The 26,387-nt window shown below is 64.9% G+C and overlaps 1 protein-coding gene across 1 annotated transcript; it reads right to left on the minus strand.

Annotated features, from left to right (window-relative positions):
- Positions 1-3,023: 3,023 nt before the first annotated feature.
- SYNGAP1 (synaptic Ras GTPase activating protein 1) lies at positions 3,024-26,176 on the minus strand. The gene is given in 24 exon segments (XM_055793248.1): positions 3,024-3,279; positions 8,625-8,712; positions 11,626-11,837; positions 13,934-14,140; positions 14,509-14,550; positions 15,984-16,019; positions 16,021-16,192; positions 16,194-16,267; positions 16,269-16,347; positions 16,349-16,650; positions 16,653-16,797; positions 18,208-18,249; positions 18,501-18,525; positions 18,528-18,636; positions 18,638-18,676; positions 19,785-19,986; positions 20,911-21,086; positions 21,088-21,148; positions 21,235-21,311; positions 21,313-21,380; positions 22,067-22,211; positions 23,890-24,444; positions 25,840-25,938; positions 26,025-26,176. Coding segments are annotated over 24 exon segments (3,237 nt in total). The 5' UTR covers positions 26,169-26,176; the 3' UTR covers positions 3,024-3,141.
- Between the last annotated feature and the right edge of the window lie 211 nt (positions 26,177-26,387).

Here is a 26,387-nt window from a genome sequence, read left to right on the forward strand (position 1 = left end):
CCACAAGCCCCGCCCCCATCCCTCATCTTCCCACCTAAGCCCTGTCCACCCCAAGCCCCACCCAGTCTCCCAAGCCACGCCCATGCTCTCTCAAGCCACACCCACTCCCCAAGCCCCGCCCCCCAGCCCCCGCCTTCCCTCCTAAGCCCTGTCCACCCCAAGCCCCGCCCAGTTTCCCAAGCCACACCCGCTCTCCAAGCCCCGCCCCCCCAGCACCCAGCCTTCTCTCCCTCCTGCCTTACCGCCTGCGCCCAGTCCACCCCAAGCCCCGCCCAGTCTCCCAAGCCCCGCCCCCATCCCCCGCCTTCGCTCCCTCCTTCGCTCCCCGCCTAAGCCCCTCCCGCCCCCGCCCCGCCCCCCATTGGCCGCGTCACCGGAGGGGGCGGGGCTACAAGACCGATCCGAGTTTATTAAAGGCTCCGCGGGCAGCGGCGGCCCCGGCGGGGGCTGGAGCCAGCCCAGACCCGCCTGGGGCCCGCCCGCGGGCGGGGATTGTCGGGGCTGCGGCGGGCCCGGGCCGGGGGGGCTCCGGGGGGGCACCGGGGGCCGCTGAACGGGGGGGGCCGCTGAAGCGGGGGGGCCTGGTGCAGGGGGGGCCCGGTGCATTGAGGTGGGGGGGGGCGGTGAATGGGGGGGGAGGGGGGTCCTGGTGCATTGGGGGGGGGGAATGGGGGGGTCCTGGTGCATTGGGGGGGTGAATGGGGGGGTCCTGGTGCACTGGGGCGGTGAATGGGGGGGGTCTTGGTGCGCTGGGGGGGGTGAATGGGGGGGTCCTGGTGCATTGAGGGGGTGAATGGGGGGGGTCCTGGTGCACTGGGGCGGTGAATGGGGGGGGTCCTGGTGCATGGGGGCGTGAATGGGGGGGGACTCGTGATTGGGGGCGTCCTGGTGCATTGGGGGGGTGGTGAATGGTGGGGGGGGGTCCTGGTGCATTGAGGGGGTGAAGGGGGGGGGGTCCTGGTGCCTGGTGCATTGGAGGGGGGTGATTGGGGGGCTCGTGATTGGGGGGGGGGGTCGTGGTGCATTGGGGGGGGGGCTGGTGCATTGGGAGGGGGGTGAATGAGGGGGGGTCCTGGTGCATTGGGTTGGGGGGCAATGAATTGGAGGGGGGCTCGTGAATGGGGGGGTGCCCTGGTGCTCGGTGCGGGGGGGGAGGGTGCCCTGGTGTATTGGGGGGGTAATGGGGGGGGCTGGTGAATGGGGGGGGGGCACCCAGTACATTGGGGGTCCCAGTGATTGGGGGGGGGGGGGGGGGGGCTCTCCCCTGTGCGGGGGGGTTGAGGCCGGGGGCCGGGGGGGGGACACGGTGCACGGGGGGGGGCCCCCCCAGTCCTGGTGCACGAGGCTGGTGGTGCACGGGGACACCCACCACCCCCCACCCCCAATGCACGGGGACCCCCCGGTCCTGGTGTATGGGGTGGGGGTGGGGTGGTCTGGTCCTGGTGCACATGGAGGGGGGGGGGGGGGGGTAAGGATTGGGGGAGGGGTCGAGGTGATGCACGAGGGGAAGGTCCGGGCCTGGTGCACGAGGGGTGGTGATGCACGAGGGTGGGGTCTGGTCCTGGTGCAAGGAGGGTGATGCACAAGGATAAAAGGGCTGGGGGGGTGGGGGGGTGGGGGGGGGAGGGTCGGCAAAGGAGGGGGGGGGGCGGGGGCCTGGCCTGGTCCTGGAGCACAAGGAGCCGTTGCACGAGGCCGCCCCAATCCCCTTGCACGAAGGACCCCCCCCCCTCCACCCAACACCAGCCCACCCACCCCCCCCCGAGTCTCGCTGCACGAGGAGCCGATGCACGAGGCCAGCCCAGTCCCGGTGCACGAGGCCGTCCCGCTCCCAGTGCACAAGGTCGCCCCAGTCCCGGTGCACGAGGAGCTGTTGCACGAGAAGCCACCGGTGCACAAGGCCTCCCCGCCCCCATTGCACGAGGAGCCACTGCACAAGGCCAACCCCTGTCCCGGTGCACGAGGAGCCGTTGCACAAGGCCGCCTTGTTCCCATTGCACGAGGAGCTGTTGCACGAGGCCTCCCCCAATCCTGGTGCACGAGGAGCTGTTGCACGAGGTCTCCCTGCTCCCCTGGCCTGAGGTGCTGTTGCACGAGGAGCCCTTGCACAAGGAGCCGTCGCACAAGGCCTCCCTCCTCCCGTCGCACGAGGTGCTGGTGCGTGAGGATGCCCTTCCACAAAGCCTCTCCGCTCCTGTTGCACGAGGAGCCCTTGCACAAGAAGCGGCTGCACGACGCCTCCCCGCTCCTGCTGCAAGAGGAGCCCTTGTGTGAGGAGCTGTTGCACGAGGAACCCTTGCACGAGGTCGCCCCGCTCCTGCGCGAGGAGCCGTTGTGTGAAGAGCCCTTGCACGAGGACACCTGGCTCCTGTTGCACGAGGAGGTGTTGCAGGAGGCCCCCCTGCTGCTGTTGCACGAGGAGCCCTTGCACGAGGCCCCCCTGCTGCCGTTGCACGAGGCGCCCTTGCACGAGGCCGTTGCACGAGGCGCCCTTGCACGAGGCCGTTGCATGAGGAGCCCTTGCACGAGGCCGTTACACGAGGAGCCCCTGCACGAGGCTGCCCGGCTCCTGTTGCACGAGGAGCCCTTGCACAAGGCCCCCCCCAGCTGCCCTTGCACGAGGCCGTTGCACGAGGAGCCCCTGCATGAGGCTGCCCGGCTCCTGTTGCACGAGGAGCCCTTGCACGAGGTGCCGTTGCACGAGGAGCCCCTGCACGAGGCTGCCCGGCTCCCGTTGCACGAGGAGCCCTTGCACGAGGCCGTTGCACGAGGAGCCCCTGCACGAGGCTGCCCGGCTCCTGTTGCACGAGGAGCCCTTGCACAAGGCCCCCCCCCAGCTGCCCTTGCACGAGGCCGTTGCACGAGGAGCCCTTGCACGAGGCCTCACACCCCTCGCACGAGGAGCCCTTGCACGAGGCCAGGGCAGGAGGGGAAGGGGGGTGGGGGGGGGGGGGGTGGGGGGGTGGCTTGGTGGGGGGGGTGGGGGTGGCTCCCATCCCCCCCCCCCCCTCCCCCCTCCCCTTCCCCCTCCCCCTCCCCCCAGCCTCCTCTTCCCCGGGGGTCGCCGGGTGCCACCGCCAGCCCCGGGGGCGGGGGGGTTGGGGGGGGGGTCCCGGTGGCCCCCGGGGCGGGGGCTAGTGCTCAGCAGCGGGGCCGCGCAGCTCGCCGTTGGCCGTGATCGGGGGTGGCGGGGGGCGGAGGCGGGGGTCGCACGGGGACCCCCCCGGCCCAGCTCACAGCCCCGGGTCCTGCTGCACCCACGGCGGAAAGCTGCCTCTCCTGCAAGGCACCGAGGGGGCTCATTCACCCCCCCTGTCCCCCCCCCCACCCCCCCCCAAAAAAAGGGGTCCCCAAGTCCCCCACCCCTCCCCCACCCCCCAATACACCCCCACCCCCCACCCCGCGCCGCAGCACTCACCTGTATCAGCTCGGTGGGGACCCTCCTGCGCCGCCAGGACAGCCCCCCCCCCATCCCCATCCCCCCATCCCCATCCCCCCCCAAACCCCCATCCCCCTCCCCCCCCCCCCCCAGACAGGACATGACACAGGGACGCGCATGTCACCCCCCACCCCCACCCCCACCCCCCGGGTGAGGTGAGATGGGGACAGACACGAGACACGAGGATGGAGACGAGGCGGGGTGACGGCGGGCGCCAGCGCTGGGGGACGGTGGGTGGCCCTCCCCCTCCCCCACCCCCCTCCCTCCCAAGCCACCCCCAGAGGGGACGGTGACACTGTTGTCCCCACTGTTGTCACCCCTGGGGGGGGGGGGGGACGGGACGACGTAAGTGGGACAGGGACAGCCCAGAAGCTCCTTGGTGGCCCTGGGGGGACACCTCAGGTCCATGTCCCCAAGGGGGACATGGGGACACAGGAGGGACATGGGGACACCTGGATCCATGTCCCCAAGGCGTCCCTGGGGGACGTGGGGACACTCCGGATCCGTGTCCCCAAGGGTCCCCAGTGTCCCTGGGGGACGTGGGGACACAGGGACACTCCAGATCCATGTCCCCAAGGGGTTCCCGGTGTCCCTGGGGGACATGGGGACACAGGAGGGACATGGGGACACCTGGATCCATGTCCCCAAGGCGTCCCTGGGGGACGTGGGGACACTCCGGATCCATGTCCCCAAGGGTTCCCAGTGTCCCTGGGGGACGTGGGGACACAGAAGGGTCATGGGGACATCCTGGCTCCATGTCCCCAAGGGTTCCCAGTGTCCCTGGGGGACATGGGGACATAGGAAGGACATGGGGACACAGGAAGGACATGGGGACACTGCAGATCCATGTCCCCCAGGACTCCCTGGTGTCCCAAGGGTCATGGGGACACCTTGGATCCATGTCCCCAAGAGGATATGGGGACACAGGAGGGGACACGGGGACACAAGAGGGACGTGGGGACACCCTGGGTCCATGTCCCCAAAGGTTCCCAGTGTCCCTGGGGGACATGGGGACACAAGAGGGACATGGGGACACCCTGGGTCCATGTCTCCTGGGACAGGACAGGGGACAAGGGACACCAGAAGGGGACAAGGACGTCCCCGTGGCACATCCTGGCCAGGACACAGGAGGGTCAGGGACACCCCGGATCTGTGTCACGGGGGTGCCGGGGGGGGGGCACATGGGACAAGGAGAGGGACATGGGGACATCCCAGATCCACGTCCCCTGGGATGGCTCGGGATGGAAGGTGCCAGGGAGGGGACAAGGTCCTACCCGGACACAGGAGGGACATGGGGACACCTGGGACACATGTCCCCAAGGGTCCCCAATGTCCTTGGAGGGGGACACGAGGACACGGGAACACCCGGGATCCATGTCCCCAGGGGGTCCCCAATGTCCCTGAGGGACACAAGAGGGACGTGCCAATGTCCATGTCCCCAGGGGTTCCCCAGTGTCATGGGGACATGGGGACATGTCATAATCCATGTCCCCCTGAGGGCTCCCGGTGTCCCCAGGGAAGCACGGAGACACAAGAGGGACCATGGGGACACCTGGATCCGTGTCCCCAGGGGTTCCCCAGTGTCCAGGGGACATGGGGACACAGGGAGGACCTGGGGACACCCTGGAACCATGGCCCCAAAGGTTCTCCGTGTCCCGAGGGGGACACAAGGAGGACATGGGTGACCCTAGATCCATGTCCCCAAGGGTTCCCAGTGTCCCCAGGGGGACACAGAGACACAAGAAGGACATGGGGACACACAGATCCATGTCCCCAAGGGTTCCCACTGTCCTGGGGACATGAGGACACCCCAGGTCTGTGTCCCCAAGGGTTCCCATTGTCCAGAGGACATGGGGACAGTCCAGCATTGCGTGTCCCCTAAGGGTCCTCAGTGTCCCTCAGGGACAGGGGGACACCTGGATCCATGTCCCCAGGGGTTCCCAATGTCCCTGAAGGACATGGGGACATCCTGGCTCCATGTCCCCAAGCATTCCCAATGTCCCTCAGGGACATGGGGACACAAGAGCATCTTGGGGACATCCTGGCTCCATGTCCCCAAGGGGTTCCCAATGTCCCTGAGGGACATGGGGACACAAGAAGGTCTTGGGGACATCCTGGCTCCATGTCCCCAAGGGTTCCCAATGTCCCTGAGGGACATGGGGACACAAGAGCATCTTGGGGACATCCTGGCTCCATGTCCCCAAGGGTTCCCAATGTCCCTGAGGGACATGGGGACACAAGAGCATCTTGGGGACATCCTGGCTCCATGTCCCCAAGCGTTCCCCAATGTCCCTGAGGGACATGGGGACACAAGAGCATCTTGGGGACATCCTGGCTCCATGTCACCAAGGGTTCCCAATGTCCCTGAGGGACATGGGGGACACAAGAAGGTCTTGGGGACATCCTGGCTCCATGTCCCCAAGGGTTCCCAATGTCCCTCAGGGGACATGGGGACACAAGAGCGTCTTGGGGACATCCTGGCTCCATGTCCCCAAGCGTTCCCAATGTCCCTCAGGGACATGGGGACACAAGAAGGTCTTGGGGACATCCTGGCTCCATGTCCCCAAGGGTTCCCAATGTCCCTGAGGGACATGGGGACACAAGAAGGTCTTGGGGACATCCTGGCTCCATGTCCCCAAGGGTTCCCAATGTCCCTGAGGGACATGGGGACACAAGAAGGTCTTGGGGACATCCTGGCTCCATGTCCCCAAGGGTTCCCAATGTCCCTGAGGGACATGGGGGACACAAGAGCATCTTGGGGACATCCTGGCTCCATGTCCCCAAGGGGTTCCCCATGTCCCTGAGGGACATGGGGACACAAGAAGGTCTTGGGGACATCCCTGGCTCCATGTCCCCAAGGGTTCCCAATGTCCCTCAGGGACATGGGGACACAAGAAGGTCTTGGGGACATCCTGGCTCCATGTCCCCAAGGGTTCCCCATGTCCCTGAGGGACACGGGGCCACAGGAGGAACATGGGGGACACTCCAGCACTGTGTCCCCAAGGGGTTCCCCGATGTCCCCCTGGGTGCTACCTAGGGGAAGGGGGGGGATGGGGACAGGGACGGGGACGGGAGGACCCCACCTGGCGTGTCACCGGAGGCCGAGGGTCCCGTGACAATGGCAGGGCTGGCCCGCGCTACCTGACGGACAGCTAGGACGAAGAGAGACACGGGGGGGTCAGGGCCACCGCGGGGGACACGCTTGTCCCCGCGGGGGGACTCGGGGGATGGGGGGGGGGGGGGGGAGGGGAGGACTTGGGGGACACACCGTGTCCCCGGTGGTGGCCTTGAGGGGGTGGCCCTGCGGTGGCGGGGGGGAACCCCAACCCAAGGAGGGGGTCTGTCACCAGCCCCGTCGCTTGGGGGGGGGGGAGGTGGCCTTGGGGACATGTTGGTGGCCCTGTCCCTAGGCGGGGGGGGGGGGGGGGGATGTGGCTCTGTCACCCCCGCCCCCCCCCCCCCATGTCCCTCTGATGTCCTCCCTGGAGGTGGCCTGTGTCCCCCCCCTTGGGGGGACCGTGTCCCCCCCAGGGGTGGCCCTGTCTCCACTAGGGATGACCTTGTCCCCCCTGGGGGGGGTCACTTTGTCCCCCCAGGGGTGGCCCTGTCCCCCCTGGGGGGGTCACTTTGTCCCCCCAGGGGTGGCCCTGTGCCCACCGGGGATGGCCCTGTCCCCCTCTGGGGGGGTCACTTTGTCCCCCCTGGGGTGGCCCCTGTCCCCCCCCCACGGGGTGACCATGTCCCCCCTGGGGTGGCTTTGTCCCCCCCCCGGAGGTGACCGTGCACCCCCAGGGGTGGCCCTGGTCCCCCAGAGGGGACCCCGTGTCCCCCCCTAGAGGTGGCCTTGTCCCCACCGGGGGTGGCCCTGTCCCCCCCCCAGGGGTGACCATGTCCCCCCAGGGGTGACCCTGTTCTCCCTGGGGGTGGCCCCGACCCCCCCCCGTCTCCCTGTGGGTCACCAGGTCCCCACTGGGGGTGGCCCTGTCCCCCCCAGGGGGTGGCTGTGCCCCCCCTGGGGTCCCTGTGGTCCCCCCCCCAGGGGTGACCCTGTCGTGCCCCCCCCCCCCCATGGGTCCCCATGTTCCCCTCCCCTCAGGGCCCCCACAGGGGTGGCTCTGTCCCCCCCCCCGCCCCCACCAGGGGCCATAATCTCCCTCCCCCCCAGATGCCACCAAGTCCCCGCCCCCCCTCCCCCCCCCCCCCGCCATCCCCATGTCCCCCTCTAGGGACAACCCTGGCCCCCTACAGCCCCCACAGGTGACCATCCCCCCCCATAGGTCACCAACCCCCCCCCCCCCGCCCGGGGGTGACAATACCCCCCCCAGTGGTGCCCACAGCCCCCCCAGTAACCTCCCAGGGGGGCCCAGTACCCCCCAGTAACCCTGCTGGGATGCCAATACGCCCCCCCCCCCCCCCCCAGGGTGCCCGTCACCCCCTGGGGTCCCCGCACCCATGGGTGCCCATACCCCCCCCCCAAAAGGTGTCCCCCCCAGCCACAGACACCCCCCCCCCCCAACGATGTCCATACGCCCCTCTAGGGTACCCCCACCCCCACCCATGGGTGCCCATCACACCCCCTCGGGGTCCCCCCCACCCATGGGTGCCCATACAACCCCACCCAAAGGTGAACCCCCCCACCCAAAGGTGACCCCCCCCCTGCCCACAGAACCCCCCCAGCGATGTCCATTCACCCTTCTAGGGGTCCTCCCCACCCCCACCCATGGGTGCCCGTCACCCCCTCGGGGGTCCCCCCACCCATGGGTGCCCATACCCCCCACCCAAAGGTGCCCCCCCACCCCTAGGGTGGCCACAGACACCACCACCCCCCCCCCCAACGATGTCCATACACCCTTCCAGACATGCCCATACCCCCACCCATGGGTGCCCATCACCCCCTCGAGGTACCCCCCACCCATGGGTGCCCATACCCCCCCACCCAAAGGTGAACCCCCACAACCCAAAGGTGACCCCCCTCCCCCCAAAGGTGACCCCCCCCGCCCACAGAACCCCCCAACGATGTCCATACGCCCCTCTAGGGGTGCCCATCGGCCCACCCATGGGTGCCCATCACCCCCTCGGGGTCCCCCCGCCCATGGGTGCCCCCCCGCCCCCGGGCCCCGTCCCCAGCGCGGCGTGGGATGGCCGATGTCACCACGGAGCAGAGCAATGACATTGTAATTTCCACCTGAGCGTCGAGCAGCCGCCGCCGGCCCTCGGGGGGGTCGTGGGCGCCCAAGTGATCCCTGCGCAGCTCCTGCTCCACCAGCATCAGCCTGCGGGGCCAGGCTTCACCGGGGTCACGCTGCCACCCCCCGGGGGGGCACCCCGGGGACACGGGGACACCCCCCGGGGTCCCGCTGCCACCCCCGGGGACGCCTCTTGGGGACAACCTTCCCGGGGGCCAGGCTTCGCCAGGGGGATGGGGACACCCCTGGGTCATGGGGACACCCCCAAGGGACATCCCTGGTCATGGGGACACCCTGGGGACACCCCTAGGGACACCCTGGGTCATGGGGACACCCCCAGGGACACCCCCGGGTCATGGGGACACCCCGAAGGACACCCTGGGTCATGGGGACACCCCCAGGGACACCCCCGGGTCATGGGGACACCCCGAAGGACACCCTGGGTCATGGGGACACCCCCAGGGACATCCCTGGTCATGGGGACACCCTGGGTCATGGGGACACCCCCCGGGTCATGGGGACACCCCTGGGGACACCCTGGGTCATGGGGACACCCCCGGGGACACCCCTGTTCATGGGGACACCCCCAGGGACACACTAGGTCATGGGGACACTCCTGGGGACACCCATAGGTGCACACCCTGTCATGGGGACAGCCCTGGGGACACCCCTGGGGACATCCTGGGTCATGTGACACCCTGGGTCATGGGGACACCCCCAGGGACACCCCTAGGGACACCCTGGGCATGGGGACACCCCTGAGGACACCCCCAGGGACACACCCCAGGGACACCCTGGGGCATGGGGACACCCCCTGAGGACACCTCCAGGGACACCCCTGGGTCATGGGGGACACCCCCAGGGACATCCTCACCTCATGGGGACACCCCCAGGGGCACCCTTAGGGACATGGGGACACCTTCAGGGGCACCCCAGGCAATGGGGACCCCCCTGGGGACACCCAGGGACATGGTGACAGCCCCCAGGGACACCCAAGGACAGGGGACACCCCCAGGGGACACCCCACCACCCCCAAGGGACACCCCAGGGGCACCCCCAGGTCACAGGGACAACCCCCCCCCCCCCCCCAGGGACACCACCGGGGTGGGGACACCCCCCCAAGGGACATGCTGCCACCCATGGGGACACCCCCCCTGGGGACCCACCACCACTCACCCCAAGGACATGTGGGGACACCCCCAGTGACATTGCAGGGACACCTCAGGGTCACGCTGCCACCACCCCACCAGGGACACCCAAGGGACATGGTGGGGACACCCAGGGACATGGTGGGGACACCCAGGGACATGGTGGGGACAGGCCACACTGGGATCACATTGCCACCAGCCTGGGGACATGAGGGGACACCCCCCCATGTCCTGCTGTGTCCAGGTGTCCCCCATGTCGCTCTGTGTCCTCATGGCCCTGAGTGTCCCTGTGGTCCCTCCATGTCCTGCATGTCCCCATATCCTCCATGTCCCTCCATCTCCCTCATGTTCCCCATGTCCCTGTGTCCCCCATGTCCATGTCCCTCTGTGTCCCATGTCCCTCTGTCCTTCGTGTTTTTCTGTGTCCCCACATCCCTGGGTCCCCATGTCCCTCTCCGTGTCCTCCATGTTCTCCTGCATCCCCATGTCACTCTGTGTCCCCATGTCACCCATATCCCACTATGTCCCTCATCTTCTGTGTCCCCATGTTCCTCTGACCTTCATGTTCTTCTGTGTCCCCATGTCACTCTTGTGTCCCCATGTCCTCCATGTTCCTCCAAGTCCCCATGTCCTCCTCCATCCCCACACCCTCCATGTCCATCTATTGCCTCCAAGTCCTCCTGTGTCCCCATGTCCCTCTGTGTCCCCATGTCATCCCCGTTCCACCACGTCCATCATCTCCTTCTGTGTCCCCATGTCCCTCTGTGTCCCCATGTCATCCCCGTTCCACCACGTCCATCATCTCCTTCTGTGTCCCCATGTCCCTCTGTGTCCCCATGTCATCCCCGTTCCACCACGTCCATCATCTCCTTCTGTGTCCCCATGTCCCTCTGTGTCCCCATGTCATCCCTGTTCCACCATGTCCATCATCTCCTCCTGTGTCCCCATGTCATCCCCGTTCCACCATGTCCCTCGTCTCCACCTGTGTCCCCATGTCCCTCTGTGTCCCCATGTCATCCCCGTTCCACCATGTCCATCATCTCCTCCTGTGTCCCCATGTCCCTCTGTGTCCCCATGTCATCCCCGTTCCACCACGTCCATCATCTCCTTCTGTGTCCCCATGTCCCTCTGTGTCCCCATGTCATCCCTGTTCCACCATGTCCATCATCTCCTCCTGTGTCCCCATGTCCCTCTGTGTCCCCATGTCATCCCCGTTCCACCACGTCCATCATCTCCTTCTGTGTCCCCATGTCCCTCTGTGTCCCCATGTCATCCCCGTTCCACCATGTCCATCATCTCCTCCTGTGTCCCCATGTCCGTGTCCCCATGTCATCCCCGTTCCACCATGTCCATCATCTCCTCCTGTGTCCCCATGTCCCTCTGTGTCCCCATGTCATCCCCGTTCCACCACGTCCATCATCTCCTCCTGTGTCCCCATGTCCCTCTGTGTCCCCATGTCATCCCCGTTCCACCACGTCCATCATCTCCTCCTGTGTCCCCATGTCCCTCTGTGTCCCCATGTCATCCCCGTTCCACCACGTCCATCATCTCCTCCTGTGTCCCCATGTCCCTCTGTGTCCCCATGTCATCCCTGTTCCACCATGTCCATCATCTCCTCCTGTGTCCCCATGTCATCCCCGTTCCACCATGTCCATCATCTCCTCCTGTGTCCCCATGTCCCTCTGTGTCCCCATGTCATCCCCGTTCCACCACGTCCATCATCTCCTCCTGTGTCCCCATGTCCCTCTGTGTCCCCATGTCATCCCCGTTCCACCATGTCCATCATCTCCTTCTGTGTCCCCGCGTCCCCAGTGTCCCCCTCGCTGTCCCCGGGGCCGGGTCCCTCCCTCACCTGCCGATGATGCTCTTGATCTGGGAGTCCTTCTCCGCCTGCTGCTGCCGCAGGCGCTTCTCGCTCTGCTCCAGGCGGTGCTGGTACTGCAGCAGGATGCGGCTCGTCTGCTCCTCCTGCGACACCAGGCGCCGCTCGTACTCCTCCAGCTTGCGGTTGGACATGTGCAGCCGCTCCTTCAGCGAGTGGATCTCCTCCTCGTACTCCTTCACCTGCCACAGCCCACACTGCAGAGTGCTGGTGGTGGCACCTCCCCACCCCCACCACCACCAGACACCGTGGGTCCCCCAGTGGTGACACCCAAACACCTGGGTCTCCACCGTGGTGGTGCCCAGACACCTAGATCTCCACAATGGTGATGCCCAAACATCAAGGTCCCCCACCATGGTCATGACCGAACATCAAGGTCTCCACCAAGATGACACCCAGAGTTGGGACCAACTCTGGTGACACTCGGACACCTGAGTCCCCACCATGATGACACCTAAACATTTGGGACCACTCGTGGTGATGCCTGGACACCTTGGTTTCCACCACAGGGGATGCCTGGACGCCTGGGTCCATCAGGGTCATCTACTGGGACCCGAGTCCATCAGGATCATCTAGGACTTGGGTCCCCAGGACCTAGCTCCATCAGGATCGTCTCCTGGGACCTGGACACTTGGTACCCCAAGACCTGGGTCTATCAGGGTCATCTCTTGGGACCTGGGTCCCCAGGACCTGGGTCCATCAGGATGATCTCTTGGGACCTGGACACTTGGGTCCCAAGGACCTGGGTCTATCAGGATCATCTCTTGGGACCTGGACACTTGGGTTCCCAAGACCTGGGTCCATCAGGGACATCTGTTGGGACTTGGGTCCCCAGGACCTGGGTCCATCAGGGTCATCTCTTGGGACCTGGACACCTGGGTCCCAAGGACCTGGGTCCATCAGGGTCATCTCTTGGGACTTGGGTCCCCAGGACCTGGGTCCATCAGGATCATCTCTTGGGACTTGGGTCCCAAGGACCTGGGTCCATCAGGATCATCTCCTGGGACCTGGACACTTGGGTCCCCAGGACCTGGGTCCATCAGGGTCATCTCTTGGGACCTAGGTCCCAAGGACCTGGGTCCATCAGGATGATCTCTTGGGACCTGGACACTTGGGTGCCCAGGACCTGGGTCCATCAGGATCATCTCTTGGGACCTGGACACTTGGGTCCCCAGGACCTGGGTCCATCAGGGTCATCTCTTGGGACTTGGGTCCCAAGGACCTGGGTCTATCAGGATCATCTCCTGGGGCCTGGACACTTGGGTCCCCAGGACCTGGGTCCATCAGGATCATCTCCTGGGACCTGGACACTTGGGTCCCCAGGACCTGGGTCCATCAGGGTCATCTCTTGGGACCTGGGTCCCCAGGACCTGGGTCCATCAGGATGATCTCTTGGGACCTGGACACTTGGGTCCCAAGGACCTGGGTCTATCAGGATCATCTCTTGGGACCTGGACACTTGGGTTCCCAAGACCTGGGTCCATCAGGGTCATCTCTTGGGGACCTGGACACCTGGGTCCCAAGGACCTGGGTCCATCAGGGTCATCTCTTGGGACTTGGGTCCCAAGGACCTGGGTCTATCAGGATCATCTCCTGGGGCCTGGACACTTGGGTCCCCAGGACCTGGGTCCATCAGGATCATCTCCTGGGACCTGGACACTTGGGTCCCCAGGACCTGGGTCCATCAGGGTCATCTCTTGGGACCTGGGTCCCCAGGACCTGGGTCCATCAGGATGATCTCTTGGGGACCTGGACACTTGGGTCCCAAGGACCTGGGTCTATCAGGATCATCTCTTGGGACCTGGACACTTGGGTTCCCAAGACCTGGGTCCATCAGGGACATCTGTTGGGACTTGGGTCCCCAGGACCTGGGTCCATCAGGGTCATCTCTTGGGACCTGGACACCTGGGTCCCAAGGACCTGGGTCCATCAGGGTCATCTCTTGGGACTTGGGTCCCCAGGACCTGGGTCCATCAGGGTCATCTCTTGGGACCTGGGTCCCAAGGACCTGGGTCCATCAGGATGATCTCTTGGGACCTGGACACTTGGGTTCCCAAGACCTGGGGTCCATCAGGGACATCTGTTGGGACTTGGGTCCCCAGGACCTGGGTCCATCAGGGTCATCTCCTGGGACCTGGACACTTGGGTCCCCAGGACCTGGGTCCATCAGGGTCATCTCTTGGGACTTGGGTCCATCAGGATCATCTCCTGGGACCTGGACACCCGGATTCCCAGGACCCCCAGCCCCATACGCGGGGGGTCCGTCGGTGGTCCCTACCCGGTCCAGCCGGCTCTCGTCCATGGACTTGGAGTACTCCTTGAGCTTGTACTCCTCGCGCTCGATGTGGGAGCTCTCGATGTCGGCCGAGAGGTGCGGCATGTTGGACACCCAGGCCACCGTGCGCTCCGCCGCCGGCATCACCGGGTTCAGCGTCGACGGCGTCTGCGAGGCCTGGGGGGAGGGGCACAAGGACAAGCTCGGTCCCTCTTGTCCCCACCGCTTGTCCCCACAGCAGCTCTCCCCCATCTCCAGCGTGTCCCCACAAAGCCCCTCATGTCCATCCAGCCCCACCACGGCCCGTGTCACCCATGGCCCCCTCCCCACCATGCCACCCCATAATGTCCCCGATGTCCTCCGTCCCTGCCACATCCCCCCGTCTCCACCATGTCCCCTTAGGTCCCCAGTGTCCCCGTGTCCCTCACAGCCCTCATGTTCTCACCATGTCCGTGTGCCCACCACGTCCCCCACAGCCCCCGTGTCCCCCATCCCCTCCACGTCCCCATGTCCCCCAACCCTACCTTGTCCCCCGTCCCTTCCATGTCCCCCACAGCCCCCACATCCCCCATCCCCACCATGCCCCCATGTCCCCCATCCCCCATCCCCCCATCCCCTCCCTGTCCCCATGTCCCCCATCGCCCCCATCCCTCCCCTGTCCCCATGTCCCCCATCCCCCCCCCTGTCCCCATGTCCCCCATCCCCCCCATCCCTCCCCTGTCCCCATGTCCCCCATCCCCCCCCATCCCCTCCCTGTCCCCATGTCCCCCATCGCCCCCATCCCTCCCCTGTCCCCATGTCCCCCATCCCCCCCATCCCCTCCCTGTCCCCATGTCCCCCATCGCCCCCATCCCCTCCCTGTCCCCATGTCCCCCATCCCCCCATCCCCTCCCTGTCCCCATGTCCCCCATCGCCCCCATCCCCTCCCTGTCCCCATGTCCCCCATCGCCCCCATCCCCTCCCTGTCCCCATGTCCCCCCATCCCCCCATCCCCTCCCTGTCCCCATGTCCCCCATCGCCCCCCATCCCTCCCCTGTCCCCATGTCCCCCATCCCCCCCATCCCCTCCCTGTCCCCCGTGTCCCCCATCGCCCCCATCCCTCCCCTGTCCCCATGTCCCCCATCCCCCCCCGTCCCCATGTCCCCCATCCCCCCCATCCCTCCCCTGTCCCCATGTCCCCCATCCCCCCATCCCCCTCCCTGTCCCCATGTCCCCCATCCCCCCCATCCCTCCCCTGTCCCCATGTCCCCCATCCCCCCCATCCCCCTCCCTGTCCCCATGTCCCCCATCCCCCCATCCCCTCCCTGTCCCCATGTCCCCCCATCCCCCCCATCCCCTCCCTGTCCCCATGTCCCCCATCCCCCCCATCCCCTCCCCTGTCCCCATGTCCCCCATCCCCCCCATCCCCTCCCTGTCCCCATGTCCCCCATCCCCCCCATCCCCTCCCTGTCCCCATGTCCCCCATCCCCCCCATCCCCTCCCCTGTCCCCATGTCCCCCCATCGCCCCCATCCCCTCCCTGTCCCCATGTCCCCCATCCCCCCCCATCCCCTCCCTGTCCCCATGTCCCCCATCCCCCCCATCCCTCCCCTGTCCCCATGTCCCCCATCCCCCCCATCCCCTCCCTGTCCCCATGTCCCCCATCGCCCCCATCCCCTCCCTGTCCCCATGTCCCCCATCGCCCCCATCCCCTCCCTGTCCCCCATGTCCCCCATCGCCCCCATCCCCTCCCTGTCCCCACGTCCCCCATCCCCCCCCATCCCTCCCCTGTCCCCCATGTCCCCCATCCCCCCCCATCCCCTCCCTGTCCCCCATATCCCCCATCCCCCCCATCCCCTCCCTGTCCCCATGTCCCCCATCCCCCCCATCCCCCTCCTGTCCCCATGTCCCCCATCGCCCCCATCCCTCCCCTGTCCCCATGTCCCCCACAGCCCCCACGTCCCCCATCCCCTCCCCCGTCCCCATGCCCCCCCCCCGCCCCCCCGCCCCCCCCCACCTCCCCACGCCCCCGTGTCCCCCCCCACCTGCTTGGTGACCGGTGGCTTCATCCCAGCCACCGACGCCTCCTTGGCCAGGGAGGGCTGCCGGGGAGCGGGGGGGTCCGTAAGCCGGTTCGGGGGACGCCAGCAGGTTCCCGCTGGCCGGCCGGGGTTTGGGGGGCACCCCTAGGGCCCCCTGCCCTGCCCCCCCACCTTTCCCCGCCCGAGCCCCCCGAGGGGTGGGGGGTGGGGGGGCCCCGATGGTGATCTGGGGGGGGGCCAGGCTGTCCCTGCAGGGAGAGCTGCCGCCGGCCGAAGTCCCCCCCCGGCCGGAGGCGGAACTCGTCGCTGTAGCTGTGGGCTGTGGGTGATGTGCTTGGGGGGGGGCGCCGCCAGCTCCTCGCTCTTGCTGTACCCGTGCAGGGGGGGGGGCGAAGGGTCCCTCACCCCCCGGCTCGGGTCCTCGCAAGGGTCCGTCGGCCGCCAAATGAAAAAGAGGGTTCTGGAAGGAAAGGGGGACCCGCAACTGCGGCCCCCCCGGTTCGGGTACCCCCAACCGAGGGGGGGCCAGGCTGGAGGCGCTGCCCTGCGAGAGGCGGCCGGGACGCAGCCCCCCTCCGGCCCCCCCCGGGGCTGGACCACCGGCGGCGAGCAGCTCGGCGGGCAAACTCGGGACGCTGTCAACGCGGCCGTCTTGAAGGTCCAGCATGGAGACGCTCTTGCCCACCCCCCAGAGCCCCCCCGGCCCCCCTCGGGCTCCGTCAGGTCGGAGCTGCTGGTGCAGTAGGCGGGGGAGGAGCGGGCCAGGGGGGGGGCGGGCTCAGGACCAGCACCTCCTGCGGCCACCTTCTCCTGCGGCGGGGAGGGCAGGCGGGGCACCTCCATGGAGCTGGGGGGGCGGGGGGGGTGGTGCTGAGAGCGGTGTTCATGGTGGCCTCAGCCATGTTCCTGTCCCAGCCCTGTCTCCATCCCCACCTCCATCTCCGGCCCCCAAGCCCACCTCCATCACCAGCCCACCTCCATCTCCAAGCCCATCTCCATCACCAGCCCACCTCCATCTCCAAGCCCATCTCCATCACCAGCCCACCTCCATCTCCGGCCCCAAGCCCATCTCCATCACCAGCCCCACCTCCATCTCCGCCCCAAGCCCACCTCCATCACCAGCCCACCTCCATCTCCGGCCCCAAAGCCCATCTCCATCACCAGCCCGCCTCCATCTCCGGCCCCAAGCCCACCTCCATCACCAGCCCACCTCCATCTCCGGCCCCAAGCCCATCTCCATCACCAGCCCGCCTCCATCTCCGGCCCCAAGCCCATCTCCATCACCAGCCCGCCTCCATCTCCGGCCCCAAGCCCATCTCCATCACCAGCCCACCTCCATCTCCGGCCCCAAGCCCACCTCCATCACCAGCCCACCTCCATCTCCAGCCCCAAGCCCACCTCCATCACCAGCCCACCTCCATCTCCAAGCCCATCTCCATCACCAGCCCACCTCCATCTCCAAGCCCATCTCCATCACCAGCCCACCTCCATCTCCGGCCCCAAGCCCATCTCCATCACCAGGCCCACCTCCATCTCCGGCCCAAGCCCATCTCCATCACCAGCCCGCCTCCATCTCCGGCCCCAAGCCCACCTCCATCACCAGCCCGCCTCCATCTCCGGCCCCAAGCCCACCTCCATCACCAGCCCCGCCTCCATCTCCGGCCCCAAGCCCATCTCCATCACCAGCCCACCTCCATCTCCAGCCCCAAGCCCACCTCCATCACCAGCCCACCTCCATCTCCAAGCCCATCTCCATCACCAGCCCGCCTCCAGCTCCAGCTCCAAGCCCATCTCCATCACCAGCCCACCTCCATCTCCAGCCCCAAGCCCATCTCCATCACCAGCCCACCTCCATCTCCAGCCCCAAGCCCATCTCCATAACCACCTCATCTCCATCTCAAGTCCCAAGCCCATCATCATGCCATCGTGATCCCATCTCCATCTCCAGCCCCAACCCCATCTCCATCATCATCCCATCGTGATCCCACCTCCATCTCCATCCCATTCCATCCCAGTCCCATCTCCATTGCTATCCCCATCCCCAACCCCATCCCATCTCCATCCCATCCCATCCTCAACCCCAACCCCATCCCATCCTCATCTCCATCTCCATCATCTCCATCCCCACTTCCATCCCCATCCCAATCCCATCTCTGTCCCCATCCCATCACCATCTTCACCTCATTGTTGTCCCCATCCCTATCCCACCACCCATCCCCACCCCTCATTGTCCCCCACCCCATCCCCCATCACCCACCTGTTGAGGCCCCGCACCATGTAGGACTGGAGGTCAACAGAGCTGCAGGGGCAGAGAGGGGTGACCACCGGGGGACCCCGTGGTGGTGGTAAGCCACCCCAGGTGAGACTGAGGGCCATCAGGGTGACACATGGGGACACCACGGGGACAGGGGGGGACACAGCGGGGGGGGACACGGGGCGGGATGAGGAGCTATCACAAGGATGTGGAGATGCTATGAGGATGTGGAGGTACCGTGGGGACGGGGGGGCGTCACGGGGGGGGACAGCGGGGTGGTTCCTGGGGGTCCTCACCTGTTGAGGTCACGGACGAGGTAGGCTGGAGGTCAGCCGAGGGTCCCCGCAGCACCAGCCCCTTGGGGGGCAGCCGCTCCCCCTGGCTCGGCTGCCGCTGCAGGTGGGGGTTGCGCAGGGCCACGCTGATGTCCCGTCAGCAGCCGGGGCAGTGGGCCCAGCTTCAGCAGGGCCTCCTGGGGGGTGGGGGAGGGGGCAGGTCAAACCACGTGTCCCCACCCCACGCCCTGGCACCCCAGTAACCTCCCGTGGTGGGGACACAGTGGGGCTGGGACCCCCATGACCTCCCCTGTGAGGGGCACAGGTAGGTGGGACCCCAATGAGCTCCTGTGGTGGGACATGGGTGGATGGGACTCCAGTGACCACCCTTGGGGTGACCCAATGATGGCTTCCCAATGACCTCCCGTGGTGGGACACAGTGGGGCTGGGACCCCAGTGACCTCCCATGGTGGGACATGGGTGGATGGGACCTCAGTGAGCTCCTGTGGTGGGACATGGGTGGATGGGACTCCCAGTGACCACCCTTGGGGTGACCCAATGGTGGCTTCCCAATGACCTCCCGTGGTGGGACACAGTGGGGCTGGGACCCCAGTGACCTCCCATGGTGGGACATGGGTGGATGGGACCCCAATGAGCTCCTGTGGTGGGACATGGGTGGATGGGACTCCAGTGACCACCCTTGGGGTGACCCAATGATGGCTTCCCAATGACCTCCCGTGGTGGGACACAGTGGGGCTGGGACCCCAGTGACCTCCCATGGTGGGACATGGGGTGGATGGGACCTCAGTGAGCTCCTGTGGTGGGACATGGGTGGATGGGACTCCAGTGACCACCCTTGGGGTGACCCAATGGTGGCTTCCCAATGACCTCCCCGTGGTGGGACACAGTGGGGCTGGGACCCCAGTGACCTCCCATGGTGCGACATGGGTGGATGGGACCCCCAATGAGCTCCTGTGGTGGGACATGGGTGGATGGGACCCCAATGGCCACACCTGGGGGGCACCCAGTGACCCAGTGGTGGCTTCCCAATGACCTCCCGTGGTGGGGACACAGTGGGGCTGGGACCCCCAGTGACCTCCCATGGGTGGGACATGGGTGGATGGGACCCCTGGTGACCTCCTTTTGGGGAACAGGGGTGCATAGGACCCCAAAATGCCCCTCCAGGGCCACCCAGATGTCCAGGATCCCAAAACTAGGGAAACCTAGGTGTCCAGGCCCTGCCCATCACCCAGGAGAGGACCCAGGTGACCCTCCACCATGGGGGGTCCCAGGTGACGGGGGTACCTTGCTGAGCTGGGACATGACCTCCCAGAGGAGGGCGTGCAGGGTGGAGAGCTCGCGGCCCAGGTCGATGTAGCCCTCGAAGCTGGTGCTGTTGGTGAGGGTGTCCAGGTTGGAGATCTCGTAGAGGAACTGCTGCATGCTGGTCCACTCCAGCTCCAGGAACTCGTTCATGAAGGCCATGTACTCCTCCTTGCTGCCAAACCTGTGGGCAGGAGCTCAGCAGGGTCTGCTCTGGCCCCTGGATGGTTGTTGTCCCCCCCACCAGCCTTGCCCACCACCCTCCATCCCTTCTGTCCCTCCAGCTTCCAGGCATCCCTTCATAAAGCCACGTCTGGCCTTCATCCAGCCCTGCTCTCCATCCAGCTATCTACCAACCAACTCATCCACCCATCTTCCTTCCTTCTATCCATCCATCTTCCATCCACCCATGAATCCATCCATCATCCACCTAGCCATCTGCTGCTCCCTCCATCCACCACCTTACCCACTCAACTCGCTCATTTTCCACCCATCATCCATCAACACATCCACCTTCTGATCATCTGTCTTCTCTGCTCACCCACCCGTAAACTCATGCTCACCCACCCGTAAACTCATCCGTTCATCTACCAACTCATCCATCCATTTCCTATTCTTCCTCCTCTGTCCACCCATCAGTTCATCCCCTCCATCTTCTGCCCATCCGTCCACTCATCCAACCATCTTCTGCCCATCATCCATCAACTCATCTGTCCATGATCTATCAACTCCCCCAGCCATCTCATCTCCACCTGTCCATTTTCCAACTCATCCATCTCTCAAGTCATCCATCCACCTTCCACCCACCATCCATCATCTCATCCATCCACCTTCCATCCATCATCTCATCCATCTACCTTCAGTCCATCTGTCCATCAAACCATCCATCCATCTTCTGTCCATCTGTCCATCTTCGGTCCATCCATCCATTCACTCTCCATCCACCCATGAACGCACCCATAGACCTACGGATCCACCTCCCTCCACCATCCCTCCATCTCTCCTCCCTGCCCACCTGCGTCCCCCACCACCCTCCTCCCATCCCTCCCTCCACCTGAGCACCGTCACCCCCTCCCCCAACCTTCTCCCCTCCACGCTGGGCGCTCACTTGGTGAAGTTGGCCAGGTTCTGGATGACCTTGGCGATGAGGGTGAGGGTGCGGGCGGTCTGCTCGTCGGGGTACTCCTGCATGAGGCCGAAGAGGCTGGGGGACATCACGGCAGGGCAGAGGAACCGCAGGAAGAGCGAGGCGCTGATCAACCGGTCGGCGATGTCCTCGCGACCCCCGCTCGGCGCATCGCAGCCGCCACGAGGCGAAGACCTCCTTCAGCTCCCGTGGGAACACGCTGGGGGGTGGTGGGGACACCACACAAGATGGTCAGGGACCTGTGGTGGGGACACTGGGGGGATGTCCCCAGCCCCAAGGACTCACCAGTGCGAGTTGACCACCTTGCAGAGGGCGAGCTCGCAGCACATGCGGAGGTTGGCCTGGTGGTCGGCCAAGGTGGAGGGCCGAGCACTTCATGGGGTCGACCTCGCAGTTCTCCTCCGACTCGTACAGCGCCCGGATGAACTCGCCTGGGTGAGGACGGGGACGTCAGAGGGGACCGGGGACCCCCCCCCACTGTCCCACAGCCAAGTCAACCCAATGGGGACATGGAAGGGACCACCCAACCATCTCATCCTCATGCCAATGAAGACCTGGAAGTGGACGGGGGTTGGGGACCACCCAACTGTCCCACAGCCAGACCACCTCAATGGAGACATGGCCATGAGAAGGGACCACCCAACCATCCCCTGGTCATGCCAACAGGGACATGATCATAAGAAAGGACCACCCAACCATGACCATAACCATGGGCCCACAGCCATGAGAAGAGACCACCTAACTGTCCTAAGGCCATGGGAAGGGACCACCCAACATCACATGGCCATGCCAGTGGGGATACGGCCACACGAGTGGGCCACTCAGCCACCCCACAGCCATGCCAAAGGGGACGTGGCAACGAGAATGGACCACCCAACCACCCCATGGCCATGCCCATGAGGATCGGGCTATGGGCAGGGACTGGGGACCACCCAACTGCACCCTAATGGGGACATGACCATGAGAAGGGACCACCCAACCATCCCATGGCCATGCCAAAGGGGACATGACCACATGTGGGGACCACCCACCATCCCACAACCATACTGATGGGGTTCCTGGCCATGACAGGGACCCCTGGCCATGACGGGGACCCCCGAGTTCTGGTGGAGCTTACCAATGGCATCCTTGAGGTATTTCTGGCCGATGAGTTTCAGGTACTCCTCTATGGCTTTCGTGGCGAGGGTGTTTTCCCGGAAGATCAGGTGCTCCCGGTCCATGAAGCGATCCACCTCCGTCATGGCCATGTCCGACAGGAAGTCCTGTCCACGGCCGTCAGGGCAGCCCAGCGCCTGCCTGCAGCCCAGCCAGGCTGGCCCAGCCCACCCTCCATGCCTCCGAGTGTCCTGCTTCCATCTTCTGTCCATCCGTCCCATCCGTCCATCCATCCATCCATCCATCCATCCATCCATCCATCCATCCATCCATCCTCTCTGTTCTCCATCCATCCATCTTGCTTCCACACATCCATCCTTCATCCATTATCCATCCATCCATCCATTCTCTCTCCCTCCCTCCACCACCCATCCTTCATCCCTCCATCCTCCATCCATCCATCCATCCATCCATCCATCTTCCATCCATCTTTATCCATCCATCCTCTATCCATCTTCCATCCATCCATCTTCCAACTAACCATCCTTCATCCATTATCCATTGATCCATCCATTCTCCCTCCCTCCACCACCCATCCTTCATCCCTCCATCCTCCATCCTGCATCCATCCATCCATCCATCCATCTTCCATCATCCATCCATCCTCTACCCAACCATCCTCTCTCCATTCTCCATCCATCCATCCATCCATCCATCCATCCATCCATCCATTATCCATCCATCCTTCATCCATTATCCATCCATCCATCCATTCTCCCTCTCTTCACCACCCATCCTTCATCCCTCCATCCTCCATCCATCCATCCATCCATCCATCCATCCATCCATCCATCCCATCCATCCTCTCTTCGTTCTCCATCCATCCATCTTGCATCCATCCATCCATCCATCTTCCATCCATCCATCCTTCATCCATCCTCCATCCATCCATCCATTCTCCCTCCCTTACCACCCATCCTTCATCCCTTCATCCTCCATCCTCCATCCATCCATCCATCCCATCCATCCATCCCATCCATCCTCTCTCCGTTCTCCATCCACCCATCTTGCATCCATCCATCCATCCATCTTCCATCCATCCATCCTTCATCCATCCATTCTCCCTCCCTTCACCACCCATCCTTCATCCCTTCATCCTCCATCCTCCATCCATCCATCCATCCTCTACCCATCCATCCTCTCTCCGTTCTCCATCCATCCATCTTTCATCCATCCATCTTTCATCCATCCATCCATCCATCCATCCATCCACCCATCCATCCATCCATCCACCCATCCATCCATCCATCCATCCACCCATCCATCCATCCATCCATCCATCCATCCATCCATCCACCCATCCATCCATCCATCCATCCATCCATCCATCCATCCATCCATCCACCCATCCATCCATCCATCCACCCATCCATCCATCCATCCATCCATCCATCCACCCATCCATCCACCCATCCATCCATCCATCCATCCATCCATCCACCCATCCATCCACCCATCCATCCATCCATCCATCCATCCATCCATCCATCCATCCATCCATCCATCCATCTTCCATCCATCCATCCATCCATCCATCCATCCATCCATCCATCCATCCATCTTCCATCCATCCATCCATCCATCTTCCATCCATCCATCCATCCATCCATCCACCCATCCATCCATCCATCCATCCATCCATCCATCCATCCATCCATCCATCCATCCATCCATCCATCCATCTTCCATCCATTATCCTCCTTCCATTCCTCCCTCAATCCACCCTCCACCCCTCCATCCCTCCATCCTCAATCCTCCACCCCTCCCCAACCCCCAGCCCCCCACCTTAGCCTTGCCGGTGCTCTGCAAGATGTGCACCAACGCGCAGGCCACCTCCTCCTTGCTCTTGACGCTGAGCACGGGCTCCAGGACGGCGCAAAGCATCCGGTAATTATTGGTGACGTACTCGGCAAACTCCTTGTAGAGCTCCATGGGGAGGATGCTCATGGTCTGGAAGCGACTCTTGACGCGGAGCGCCGGACAACCCGCCTTGCTCTTGCTGCCGCTGGGTTGACTGAGCGGGTACCACTGCTCGGCGAAGTGCCGCCCGGTGACGCTGGCGATGGGGATGCTCACCATCCCCACGTAGTTACTCTTGTCCTTCTTGCGTTTCTTGTCGGTGTCCTTGTAGAGGTGCAGGCGGATGGTGCGGACGGCCGGCAGGTTGTTGAACTCAAAATGTTCTCCCCAGAAGACGTTGTCGGTGCGCGCCTTGCTGGTGGTGCGGGCGTAGAGCATGTCGTCCAGGCAGAGCTCGCAGTAGTAGCGTTTCTTGGGGGGAAGGTCTCGCGCCTCGATCACCCACAGCTTCAGGACATTGTCCACCCGCCGGCTGTTGTCCTGAGGAGGGGTGGGAGGGAGGGAGGTCAGCAGGGGACGTGGGGACAGCGTGGGGTGAGGATATCTGGGAGGGGGAGAGGCCAGGGTGGTGGGACAGATCAGGGGGAGCCAGGGGTGGGGGTAGATGGGGACAGTGACTCTGGGGGCAGGGGGGACACCAGGGGGAAACCCCAGCTGAGAGTGGCCACCGGGACCAGTGACCCCAAGGGCCAGGGTGAGCCCTGGGGGACATCACCACCAGCAACCACCTCCACTGCCACCAGTGGGCCATCTCCACCCCCAACAGACGACCACTTCGTCCCCACCGGTTGACCATCCCCACCTGTTGACCATCCCATTTCCACCCGCCAAGCATCCCATCACTACATCACTACCAGTTGACCATCTCCGTCCCTACCACCGACCATCCCCACCAGCTGACCATCTCCATAGCCACCAGCTGACCATCCCCACCCATACCAGTTGACCATCAGCATCCCCACCAGTTGACCATTCCCACCAGCTGACCATCCCCATCCCCACCAGTTGACCATCCCCATCCTCACCAGTAGACTGTCCCCACCCATACCAGTTGGCCATCAACATCCCCACCAGTTGACCATCTCCACCCCCACCAATTGACCATCCCCATCCATTCCAGTTGACCATCAGCATCCCCACCAGCTGACCATCCTCATCCCCACCAGTTGACCATCCCCACCAATTGACCATTCCCATCCATTCAAGTTGACCACCAACACCCCCTACCACTTGACCATCCCCACCAGTTGATCATCCCATCCCCACCACTAGACCATCAACACCCCCACCAGCTGATCATCCCATCCCTACCACTAGACCATCCCCACCCATACCCATTGACCATCCCCACCAACTGACCATCCCCATCCATTCCAGTTAACCATCAACACCCCCTACCAGTTGACCATCCTCACCAGTAGACCATCCCCACCCCCACCAGCTGATCATCCCATCCCCACCAGCAGACCATCCCCACCCATACCCGTTGACCATCCCCACCAACTGACCATCCCCCATCCATTCCAGTTGACCACCAACACCCCCTACCACTTGACCATCCCCACCAGCTGATCATCCCATCCCTACCACTAGACCATCCCCACCCATACCTATTGACCATCCCCACCAACTGACCATCCCCATCCATTCCAGTTAACCATCAACACCCCCCTACCAGTTGACCATCCTCACCAGTAGACCATCCCCACCCCCACCAGCTGATCATCCCATCCCCACCAGCAGACCATCCCCACCCATACCTGTTGACCATCCCCACCAACTGACCATCCCCATCCATTCCAGTTGACCACCAACACCCCCTACCACTTGACCATCCCTACCAGTTGACCACCCCCACCGCGATCCCCCCCTCACCTTGTTGGGCTTCACCGCCCTCTGCAGATTCTCGATCCACTTGTCCCTCTCAGCAGCCGAGCGGCAGGCAAAGCACTTGGTCCCCGAGGCCGTGGTCACCTAGGGATGACGCGCCACCATCACAAACCGCCCCCCCAACCACGCCGATGGCCAACGGGGAGGCAATGAGGAGGTCGGGCTCCTACCTCGAAGCAGAATTCCTGGCCCAGGATGCTGCTGTGGACGGCCTTGATGATGGAGTCCTCATCCAGGTTGAGCTCCAGCGCCTCGGCCGCGCTGCTGGGGCTCAGCAGCGACTCGTGGGAATGCGACTCCTTGAAGCTCTGCATCAGCCGGGGCCCTGCAGGGACGGTGCGGGGGGATGCTCGGGGGGGGGGGGTTGGTGGCAAGGGGGAGGGGGCGTGGGGGGGAGCTGGGGAGGTGCCCAGGGGGGTGGTGGGGGTGGTGGTGGTGGTGGTGGTGGTGGCACGCGAGCGGGGGGGTGACCGTGGCGGTGCGGGGGTGGGGGGTACCTGGGGCATCCGCGCGGGACCTGGGGACGCGTCCGC

Source organism: Falco peregrinus (genome assembly GCF_023634155.1).
Source record: "Falco peregrinus isolate bFalPer1 chromosome 21 unlocalized genomic scaffold, bFalPer1.pri SUPER_21_unloc_1, whole genome shotgun sequence".
Taxonomy (NCBI): domain Eukaryota; kingdom Metazoa; phylum Chordata; class Aves; order Falconiformes; family Falconidae; genus Falco; species Falco peregrinus.